At 41.6% G+C, this 12,341-nt stretch overlaps 2 protein-coding genes across 2 annotated transcripts in view; one reads left to right on the plus strand and one right to left on the minus strand.

Annotated features, from left to right (window-relative positions):
* Positions 1-1,075: 1,075 nt before the first annotated feature.
* ppifa (peptidylprolyl isomerase Fa) lies at positions 1,076-4,233 on the plus strand. The gene is made up of 6 exons (XM_053436257.1): positions 1,076-1,276; positions 1,955-1,985; positions 2,085-2,173; positions 2,373-2,469; positions 3,642-3,717; positions 3,808-4,233. Exons 1-6 carry the CDS (start codon positions 1,133-1,135, stop codon positions 3,941-3,943), a joined length of 573 nt encoding a protein of 190 aa, XP_053292232.1. The 5' UTR covers positions 1,076-1,132; the 3' UTR covers positions 3,944-4,233.
* A 1,145-nt stretch (positions 4,234-5,378) lies between these two features.
* Positions 5,379-12,341, minus strand: part of zcchc24 (zinc finger, CCHC domain containing 24) — a 33,125-nt gene continuing 26,162 nt past the window's right edge. Inside the window, exon 4 of the mRNA XM_053436021.1 lies at positions 5,379-10,364. Within this exon, the coding sequence (XP_053291996.1) occupies positions 10,251-10,364 (114 nt within the window). The 3' untranslated portion in view covers positions 5,379-10,250. The remainder of the gene's footprint in view (positions 10,365-12,341) is intronic.

Here is a 12,341-nt window from a genome sequence, read left to right on the forward strand (position 1 = left end):
GCTTCTGACTCTTTCATAGGAAATCTTCCATCTAATCATTATTAGACTTTACTTGTATTTTACTAATCATTTAGTTTTGTTCTTCATATTTACCAACAGTTGGATCAAATAGCAACATTTAAAACTTCGAATTATCTCTTAGAAAACTTTTGTGTTTTATTTGCTCATTTTTTAAATATGAAGTATAAAGTATGCATACAGAACCTACTGTATGTTGGAACGCATGTGATCATGTGATGAAAGGATGTGATTCTCCAACTGACAATGACACAATGAATGACTTAAAGCTAATTGGCTCTTTTATATTCAAAATTTAATTTAATTTAATTTAATTTCATTGTATTTCATTTTATTTTTTAGGGGCTGAGCACTGACAGGCACTGACAGACAGTGAGGCTCTATTGAAATTGTAAGGATTATTATTAGTATTATATATTATAAATTAGTTCAAAAATTGATACACGTGTATCATGACCAGACAAACAAAAAAGTCTATGGGTGCAATTTGAGAAACACATCAGGAAGACTGCTATTTTGCATTTACTGGCCATTTTGGCCATATTCCACATTTTTACTCTGAGGTACTTGTACCAGGGCTTACATCAGATCAGGCTCAAATTGAGATGCCATCACAACAAGACGGGGAAACAAACTAACTCAAAGATCATCACAAAGAAATACCGTTGTATATTTGACAGTACAATTGTACATTGATCTACATTAATGTTTGTCTTCATTCAAGTTCTGTACATGTTATTGTATTGTACTGCTTTTCTTTTTCTTTTAAGTTATTTATTATAACATGTATGACTATAATGAGGTATCTGCCCCCCCCAATCCATATATATTATTATTATTGTTTGGTGAATAGGACCGTTTTAATTCAAATTAATATAAAATATATTTGTCAAATAGAACCAACTAATAAAACAGCTTCAAAATGAATGGACACTGAGGGGGGAGGAACTTAAACAGCAGGTGGCAGTAAAGCGACGTCCTGGATGCCGACTGTCGTAAAACCCCTCCGAGAAGAAGAAGAAGAAGAAGAAAAAGATGAGTAGGAGGAGAAGAAGAAGAAGACGTCACATGTAAACAGCAGCAGTAACCGGAAGTGATGTTCATGTGACCAGAGATGAATCGGATGAAGAGTCGTGTGAGGTTCAGTTCTGTGGGGATCGCAGCAGCCAGACTCTTCTCCTCCGGGCCCCGCTCCAACCCGCACGTGTTCCTGGACATCGAGGCGGAGTCGGAGCCTCTGGGCAGAATCATCATCCAGGTACAAAGCACACACTGGGAATGAACTGGTACCGACCACAGACCGCACCACAGACTGCATCACAGACTGGATGTAAACAGCCACCTCATGTAGAAGGGTAGTGTACATAATAAGGTACAAACCACACACTGTAGATAATAAGGTACTGTAAATAAACAGGTACAGACAACACACTTTATATAAAATGGCACTGTGCATAAAAAGGGACTGTATATGAAAAGGTAGAACATATATATATATATATAGAAAGGCACGGTAAGGTACTGTATATAAAAAGGTACCGTGTATAAAAAGGTAATGCAAATAAAAAAAGGAATGTATATAAAAAGGTAAAAATCAAAGTGGGCCATAGACTGTATATAAAAAGGAACAAACTATAGACTGTATCACACACTGGGTTAGAGACTTTACATAAAATGGTACCGTATATAAAAAAAGGTATCTTGTATAAAGGGGTAATGTACATAATAAGGTACTGTATATAAAAAGGGGCCGTATACAAAACGGTTCAAATCAAAGAGTGAACCATAGACTGTATATAAAAAGGTACAAACACTGTATAAAGAGGTAGTGTACATATTAAGGTACTGTATATGATAAGGGACTGTATATAACTAGGTACAAACACACACCTTCCCAGTGCTGCACCACTGACTGTACACGTCCTTTATGTTGCAGCTGAATGCAGATGTTGTCCCAAAGACTGCAGGTTAGCTCAACTGTGTCTTCTCATAAATAACTGTTGATTATAGAAAACACACATTTTGATTGAATTCTGATGATTTACTGTGTGTTTGCATTTCAACAGAAAACTTCAGAGCTCTGTGCACAGGGGAACATGGCTTTGGATTCAAGGGCTGTATGTTTCACAGAGTCATCCCTCAGTTCATGTGTCAGGTGAGTGACTTCAAATCTAATGATCCATCATAAAGGACTTTCCCTATAGTGGTAGAGTTATACTGCAATCATTATTGTGTTACTGCCGAGCACTATTTTGTGTATTTAGCTTGAGAAATATCCTGTGCACGTCTAAAAGTTTTGTGCACACAGATATAATCGTGCTGTGTACTGATTGATTTAATGTTTTCTGGGACAGGGAGGAGATTTCACCAAACACAACGGCACAGGAGGGAAATCTATATACGGGAAAACGTTCAGAGATGAAAACTTCAAGTTAAAACACACTGGTCCAGGTGCGTCTTCACACAGCTTCACTCACACTGCAGAGGACACACACAAACTGTTCTTCATCTGTAATCCATCCAAGCTGCAGACCTATTACATAAAACTGCTTTGTGTGCAGATCCACGAGCTAACTGATGTGTTTCAGGAGATAACAAGGAAAAAATAGCTTTTCCAACTAGATTCAAATATTTCTTATTTTTGGAAGGTCCCTGTGCTGCTGCTGAAACAATCAGTCAATATCGCAGACGGGCAGGAAATGGATCAGCTGTTGTATTTAGTCTGTTACTTAACAAGAGCCCAGTTTCACTGACATTTGAAAGACTAAACCATTATTAGATAATAAATTATATTGATGAAAGTTAATGACATGGATCGTGAATGCTGTAACTCTCAGGGTGGTGGGGGCTCTGCTCTGAGGAGCTGTGTACCGATCGATTCCCTCTCGTAGGCTTGAGTTGCGTCAACGTTTCTTCCACTCTGGTCCTTGTCTGTCCGTCTTTCTGTCCATCTTTCTCTCCGTCTTCCTCACTTTATATTTCCTCGTGCTGCCCCCTGTAGGATGGACTAGCCCCTTCGATCGTGTCACGTTCGATTGCAGTTTCCGCTCGTTGACTGCTGACTTCACACTGTCCCACTTGTGTATGAAATGGGTCCTCGGGAGCATCTAATTTCAAATGCCTGGATTTTTTCCTCTGTAATTCCGCATCCAGGGACAATGTCTCTGAGACACATAGAGAGCTGGTGCTGGTGTTGTCTGTGCAGCTCTTGAGAGGCTTTACCATCTCGACCCCTCTAATAAATGGCAGCTCATTTAGTTCCTATCAGATTTTTTGGGGTTAATACATCTGACTCTCCACTAGATGGCAGTGCCTAATGTCGTGCAGCTCTAACATAATATTGTCTGTATAGATTTTTTCTATCCCAGGTGAATGACTCACTTTTATCAGCTCAGCTATTATTAATCAAAATAACACCTTATTTCAAAGGAACTTAATCCTCATGCTGATTGTTCTGGGCTTTGTTTTAAGTTGTTGTATAATCAGTTTGTGAAGAGAGAAACGGGTTGTTTTTCTAACACAGTTACTGACTCATGACATGCTTTGGTTTTGCTCTGTCAGGCCTAAAACTTCACTGAATCGGTGGTTTATTGATTTACTCCTCTGGTTTCTGATGTCTGCAGGAACTCTTTCCATGGCGAACTCAGGGCCACACACCAACGGCTCCCAGTTCTTCATATGCACGAATAAAACCGAATGGTAAACGCTTTGCAGAACCTTTTTAAAATCACGTCTCTCGCCTCTGCACTCGCTGACCTGGCTTTTTTTTTTCGGTCCCTCCTCTGACAGGCTCGATGGTAAGCATGTGGTGTTCGGGCAGGTGACGGCCGGCATGGACGTGGTCACCAAGATGGAATCCTTTGGTTTACACGATGGCGGCGTGATCAAGAAAATTGTCATAAGTGATTGTGGTGAGATCAAATAGCAGCTCGCTTGTGGACTCCTGTGGGAGGACTCAGTGCAAAGCCATCTGGTATTTTTAATCCGTCTTTCCTCCTGTAACCATAAAACATTCACGGAGATACGAAAAAAATCTGGTAACAAATGTTTATATTGTGTGTTTGCTTTTAAATGATGTTATAATGCAATGACTGGGAGTTTAATTGATATATTTATACATCTTTTTCTTTTCAAAGCTTTAACTGCCCTCTGAAAGTTTGTTATGTGATCACTCACTATTCACTGCCAAATAAATGAACATTTCAGATTTTATAAGTTCTGGTCTTGGTGCGGGACGTTTCCTCTGATGTGCCAGTAACTCTGCCGGTTTGAAAGCTTCCTGGAAACGATCCAGCGGCTTTTTTTAGACGCCGGCTCTCCAGCACGACCGACTTCCTGTCCCATCCGAGCAGGATGTGACATCACGTGACATCCAACTCCACTAGTGGAGCTGAAACATCACATGAAAGCCGTTGCTGGATGATGGACATGTGGACTGACAGAGAGAATTCAGCTGGACGCGTAGAGAACCCTGTGGAGAGGTTGAGGTCGTGTAGTGAGCAGCTCGTCCTGCACAGCAGTGAGTGGAGGAGACGGAGACAGGGAGGAAAGCCAGGACCTGTCTGCGAGCCAGAGACTGGGTGGTGCTGCTTATCGAGCTAATACTTTATGAAAGTAAATAATGAAGCAACGTGAAAAAAGCAGCTTTCGCCCCCTAAATGAAACCATATGCGTTCTGACCTTCCACCGTTTGTTTGAATTCTCAGATTACATTGTTGCCATAGAGACTTTGCAGCCCTCGCTCTGTTTGAACGAGAGATGTTGTAACAAACTTGATATAATTTGCGTCCCCACCCTCTGGTTTAGTTTAGTTATTTGGAATGCATGTCCAATATTGTGCATGGAAACTTGGCCGGAGAGACGCGGCGCCTGGGCCAATGTTTAATACACATGCAAAACAGTGACATCTTTAAGATTGCTGAGAATGTTTATGTTTAAGACGCAGCACACATTTCAGTCCTCGGTGTTTTGGTTTTGAATGTCCACACTTTGAGTCTAAAGCGTTGAAATCAAGTCCTGACAGCTCCGCAACGCTTTTATCTTTCAGCACTTTGACAGAAAGAAAAGAAAAAGAGAGTCCAGACCTCGGCTGCGTTACACAACAACCAGGAATAAACCTTTAAAATCTGATTTCATCACCATCTATACGCTCGTGTGATGCTTTCAAAGACTCAGAGCTGAGTGACTTTGAAAACAACTTCTCACCGTGATGAAAACAGTACAGGAGACGGGAGCTCTCAGAAAACAAGGTGTTGCTCTTGGCGTAAATGAATCTCCACCGAGCGAACACCTCCCAGTTACTGGTGACAACAACTCAGCACAGGACCCAAACAAACGAAACCACACAATTCCACATGCTCTTAATTCAATATGATTTTTATTCATCAAACTCTCGACAGCTCTACGGCACTAAAATGTATTTTTTCCCGACTAACAAATAAGGCACATTTTGGAATGCCATTTCATGGACATGAAAAACAGACCCGCGGTCGACTCTCGAAACCATGACTGCCCTCGCTTCCCGAAAGAGTCATTGTCTTCCCGACCTCACGGCTGCGTTCGGTCCAATTCAAATATTACAGTATTGCAATATCGCATTACAAACAAACAAACAGACAGTAAAGAATACACACACACACACACACCACTTTCCAAATCGACCACGTAAGTGTTAACACATTACATTCAGTAAATATGTGTTATTCGTCGAGGCTACGCTAGCGAATGTAAATGAACCTTTAATTTTTTTTACGACTAATAACAATCAGGAGTTGCTGATAATGTTAAAAACAATATGTACTAAAGCAAACTACCGTAAAAGTATTTAAATAAGTATACATTGCACAAAATGATATTTTCATTCAAATTCCAAACACATGCACATGCAAACTCTAAAACAGTTCTTTGTCTCACGCGCTTTCCTCGACACTTCCTGTACTACTAATAACACCGTAACATTTTATAATAGATTCTCATCGTTGCTGCTTTAAGCAAACTTCATCTCACAGTTTAACGTGCGTATACAGTGGTGAGTGTCCGTCGCTACTTAAGAAACAAACAAACAAACAAATAAGGATTTCTGCATGTTAACACAATATATCTTCATAATATTGTTTACAAAATGAATACATGCGACTGGGTGTAAATGGCAGCTCATAGTTAGTTACACATAGCGACTGAATAACGTTGTGGGTTACTCGACACTGATAACATCATAAAACACAAAAGTACAATAACTGAGAAAGGGTATTAATTATGTACCAGCTGTTTTTTTATAATATTCTATATAGACATCAATATTTCCTTCTTAGTGTAACTTTGTTGCATATTCTATACAAAAAGTGTTGTAAAAAATCTTTTCCATAAATATTTCTGCAGGATAAGCCCCTCAGATTCTCGTAAAACATAAAGAAACACAAACGGACTCCCAGCTTTATTTCTCAGCAACAGGCCCTTCTTCACACAACAATATTGCATAACACTTCATAAAAAGATCCTTAAAGACGATGGCCATCAAATATATACATACAACAGTCTTATCTTTGTCAGGGAAATAACTCTCGCGTTTTTTTTGCAGATTGCTTTAAAATTTTCAACATCTATTAAGTGTTTTCTCCAAAATACACATCTCGTTTATAGAAAAAAAATAATAATTTGAACTGAAAAGGAACTAGAAAAGTCAAGTATATGTAATTCAAGACACTCCGAGCGTCTGAAAGCAGCGATTTCCTCCAGCTGCTTCCATCGCCTCTTGGTTTGCCGTTTCGAATGGACGCCTCATCACACGTCTGGGCGGAATCAAACTCTTCCTCTCACCTATTTCTCATTTCTATTCAACCACAACACTGAACTACGATAACATTGTTACTTGTTTATGAGGTTAGTTCATAAGGCATCATTGGTATATATATATATGTATATATATTCTTCTCTTTACAGCCACGTGGTACGATGTGGACGACAGGGTTCAGACGTACAGACCTGTTGGGTTAGTCTCTAAAAGAAAGACGATGCTAACAGTAAGAAACGTGGATTGTTCCCAGCAGTGACGGGTCTGAAGGAGCCTCTCCGGTCACTTAACGTCTTAAACAGGTGATAAATGCTGCTGGCTGCTTTTAAAGGGGCACTCCACCCATTTCGTTCAGTTTGCAGGTCGCAATGAAAACAGCTGTTTAATGCTTTGTGTGGCTTTGGGAAATTAAATAGCATTTTAGGAAATGTAGGAGCTATGTGGCTCTCAACCCACATGGTACATGGACACTTTTTATCAAAAAGCCTGAACACAAGCTGTTTTAAGGGTGTGGGGATTTGCCTTGTAGGGGAAATATGCAGTTGAGTTGCATTATGGGAAATGTAGGATCTCCGTGGCTTTCAACCTAGATGTTGTTATCTCTGATTACAGCGTGGAGAGACACATCTTTAACAATACGCCTGTGTTGTGAAATGATGACGTGGAGATTTAAAGGTCTGGGTATTTACCTGACAGGGAAAGATGCAGTTGAGGTGTATTATGGGAAATGTAGGATCCATGTGGCACTCAGCCCAGATGGTGTCATAGTGATGTCATCATTTGTCATAGTGATGTCATCAGGGTTATCACTGCTTGGACACATGGAGAAGTTGTGGCGTTTTAAAGTTGTGGGCATTTACCTGACAGGGAAAGACGCTATTATGGAAAGTTGCATTATGGGAAATGTAGGATCCAACTGTTTTCATATGACTCTTCTGCACTGATTCATAGTTTTTTGTTTGTCTTCTAACTTTGTGGGAGTTCAGGACTAAATCACTGGAGTGCCCCTTTAATTGAAGTGATGAAATCTAAACCGATCATTTCCTGTAAGGTACCATTGTCGGCCACTGCAAACTCTCCCACTAAGGCAATGACCATCTATTTCTCTACAAAACCCATAGTTCCTCAGATAAACACAACTACAATAGACTGGGAAAAAAACACAAAGAGCGAGGTCCACAGTTCGGTGTGCGACTCCCTTCTGTTGTGATGATGGACTGAGGAATAACATCTCTGTTGATATTCCATGACAACGCACCACTGGAGGATTATTGTTGCCAGCTGGAAACAGGCTGGTTCAGCCGGTGCCTCCTCCGACTCAGCTGAGCCCTGGCGATGCCAACTTCAAACTGCTGATCCAGGAACTCTGTCCCTTTCCCGTCCTCTGTCACATCTTGAACCTGCATTAAACTTCCGATGCACCACAGCTACCACATGCACATACTGCACACTGCTCCATCTCTGAGCCTCTATCCCCCCCCCCTCCCCAAAATCTCTTACTCATTTCAAACGGCCTCCTGGTCTTTATACCTCCGAATGATTTCAATCTTTTTTAAGGCACACACAGTATGATAAAGTATAAAATACAGTCAACCAGCTTTCGTAAGGCCAGAAATGCAGTACGTATAAAATATTTAGCAAATCCTGTAACGGGGTTTCTTTTGAAAGGCAGGATTCTGAAAGACAAAACCCTAATTTCCTCTGTCGTGCTTCAGGTCTGCTCAGTGATCTACGTAAACAGGATGTGTGCTTCTCTTTCTTTAAAGACATTGGTTTACGATTTTAAGTGTAAACTCAATTCATCACCACTTTCAACATATCCTTGAATCTCCATTATCACCACGTTACATCTCAGCCCTTTCTACATTAAATCTCATTGTTTCTCTCAAACAGTTCTCAGAGGCCTCATCTCCGACTGGACGAGCTTCCCCCCGCAGTCGGCTGCTGGACACAGTTCTGAACGGAGCAAGCCCTCGGAAAAGTTTCCATTTCACTTCACAGTCTCCTCTAATGTCGCCAGGCATCAATTCAAACTAAATGATTTCTAAAATGTCTCGAATCTCCTTTTGTATTTTACTCATTTGTGTCTAATCCGACTTTACATGTGAACAGTGTGCCCTCTAAAGTCTTCTTTCATAATGCTAACTAAATTCCGACGGGTAGATCTTAGCTGTTTTCGCCTTATCGCAAAAAGCTCTCAAATCTCATCTTTCCTGTTTGACATCTTCCTCAGACTCTTCTACACATTTGGCTTCTCCTTATCATACTGAGATAGATGTATTCTTCAGTTTTGTGTCTGTCACTTGATAGAACCTTCACACTCGCTCACACTGCTTCCTGCTGGGTTCTCACATGGGCTCACTCGGACGTTCTCTGGACATTTTCTAGGGAACTGGCAGAAAAAACTGAATCTTCAGCACTGGCAAAATTATTGTTTCTTAGTTCAATTGTACTAATGTGAAAACATATCTGAAATCTGTACCTATAGATGAGTTAACACTATAGATACTGAAGAATCTGTTGGGCAACAAAAATACTCCAGGGGAGGACGAGTGAAACCTCATCTGTTAGCAACACACTAAATGTGGACGACTCTACGCAACTGAACCTACAGTAGTTTCTAAAGACACATGGAAGCAGTTACACAATAATGTGATATACAAACATACAAACAAAAAAAGAAACATTTCTTATGTCCCAGTTAAAATTCTAATTGCACGCTAGAAAACAAGAAATATAAATACGCCAAATGTAAGCTAGGGATGTATGGCACATTATCCCTCAGTTAATTCACAGTTAATAAGATGTGCTGTTGACCCTAATACGGCAAGACATCGGAGGGCCCCCTGTACATGGAACCATCGGGAGAGGCCCCGGTTAAATGTTCGTCACATTAGCACACTCTTCACTTGGCGGGGGAAATGAAAGGCGGATCTCTGTAAACACAAAGCCAACAAACCCCAAGGTGAGGTAATCTATTGAGACCAATACTGTCAGTGACACCAATACATTGATCAGGTGATGTTAAACGTGAAGGTGGATGTGGGGGGGGGGGGTGGTTTCTACTACACGAGTCAAAGAGTCACTGGTTTTGTCAGGTTTGACGAAGAACACTTGAAAAGATTGATCTTCGGTTTAAGTGATCCCCTCGTTCCTTCAATACTGAAAAAGGCATAAAGGCTCAAATCTGTGTTTCCATGTTTGAGGGGCAGATTCATTCGCCGGGGTGAAGGAAGGCATCAGGGAGGAGGGAGGATTAGAGCAATCGAAACACAGGGGGGAAGACGTGAGGAGGAGGAGAGGACGCCATGTTGTGTGCAGAGCATGGACGAGGGGGAACCCGGGTGTGACACGGGCAGGGAGGAAGGTAACAGCCTTGATGGAGGATGAACGTCAGGACTTGGGACACAAACGTTGCTCTCTGACTCTCTGCGTTTGACGCTTATTGCACACGGCGGCAGTAGTAGCCCAGGACTTTGCATTTCTCGCACAGGTGTTGTGGGTGCTCCTTACTCTGGTCAGAGACGTCCAGGCCGTCCGGCTTCTCCAGGGGGCGCTGTGAATACAAGCACAGGAGCGGTAATGAGTTGGATTAAACGCTGAGGGAAACAGAGCACACGCTGTGTTTTTGCAGGCAGTTTACTTGGCACCAGTTTCAACTCAAATATATACGCCTACGTACTTTGGCCTCCAACATCACTTCCATATTTTTCCCAGACCCGGCGTCTACAACACACAATTAGCTGCAGAGATATGGCAAAGCACCATCTGCTCTGGAAACTTGCAGAATGCATTTGATCATGGTGACCGGAATGAAAATATCACCCAACTGCTGCAGCATTGGCTTTCTTGGAGTCATTTCCAGGGACAAAGGGAATCTATTGGGGGCCAGGACATTTTGGGGTTAAACAAACAACCTGTATGGAACATTTATCTCTCATCCTTTGTTCTTTTCTTTTTGCAAAAACGTATTTATTTCCAGTTGAACTAAAGATGAGGTCGGTACAGGGAGATAGTTCAGTCATCTGATAACGAGTCTGCCAGGAACTTTTGAGACTTTACCATCGTACATTTGGTCCTTGAGGTAAACTGGAAAATCAGATGTATATTTTATGGGGTCCCCTCGGTTTAAGCTGGAGCTGGATTCAAGCCTCTTGGCTGCAGGCTTCTATCCTGCTGAGGTGTCCTTGAGCAACAAACTTGTGCTCAAGGGAGTCGGTGTTGAATAAAGAATGTTTCCCCTGGGGCGACCTATAACGTACAGTATAAGTGGTATGTGTGTTTGGCACAAACAGGGATCAAATGGGAAAGAATTTAGCCATTATTTGAGATGCAGGGGCTTTGGCTTGTTTTGAGGGAAGTTGGGGACGTAATGTAGTGAAGGATTCATAAAACAGACAACAAACTTACAGATATATTACAGCTGTAAATACTGTTCCAGTTCTAGGGTCATATAAATCTTATCATTCAATTCTTTTCCCAAACACGTGCAGAGGAGGATGAGTAGTGTCTGCCAAGCTTCCGCTAAACATGAGGTTAAAGCAGCGTCTATGTAACCTGAGAGACGAAACCAGGAGCCAAGAAATCCAAGCTACAGCTAGAGTCATGGGACTGGCTCTAATTATCAGTTACCATTTGGGTTAGCTCCATTAATAAAGAGGCAGCTTAATAATAGTGTATTTGCAGCATTTCGACCTGCATTAAGCTAAAGCTATATTAGCTTCCTCCCTTTCGAGCGCTCTCTTTGCACACTGTGTAACTTTTACTGAGCAACAGCGCCCTCTGCAGCCACAGGTGGTGATTAACTCTGTAGGGCTCCAGTTCCGAGCAAATTAAGTGGTTTACCTGAAGAAAAAAAACAAAGCCTATCAAAATGTTGAGCGGAGTCGAACTCAGTGAGCTGAAACACCACTGAAGGTTGGATACTCGTGAAGACCCCCCCCCCCCCCCCCCCCTTGATAATAACATATTTTTAAATGCTGAATATCGGAGATAAATGCTGGTCTGAAATTACTTTTTAGTCTTTTGAACTCATCTACCGTTTGGCATAACTCAGATTCTGACTTTTTAAACACTTTAGATTGTATCCGCTACACCAAAGTTACATGGAGCCAGAAAAGGCGTTGGGGTTGAGGAGTGGCATCCTTCTCTCTATTGCAAGTCAGTGCATCATTGACAATTTTTTTTAGCTACTCATCTGGATTCCAGCAGCTGGACAGCAAGGGGGCGCTGTGCATTTTTTTATGTGTAAATCTAGTGAAACCTGATATTTGAAAAGTAGGGAGGGCCTTCCTTCCCCCCCCCCCCCCCCCCCCCATCCCCAGGGGAAAGTGTGGCCTTGTCTTGATGCACTGGACGTTTAATAAATATATTCCCCAGATAAGAGGGGACAAATATTTCATACACGTTGATGGGATTGGGAAGTATATATTTGGATCATTTATGGAAACACTCAGGAGGGAGGGAGGGAGCCACACCGCTCTCTGATACTCGAGGACACAGAGGTTAGCGGTCCATTATAAATGCTGACAGG

Source organism: Pleuronectes platessa, chromosome 12, assembly GCF_947347685.1.
Source record: "Pleuronectes platessa chromosome 12, fPlePla1.1, whole genome shotgun sequence".
Taxonomy (NCBI): Eukaryota; Metazoa; Chordata; class Actinopteri; order Pleuronectiformes; family Pleuronectidae; genus Pleuronectes; species Pleuronectes platessa.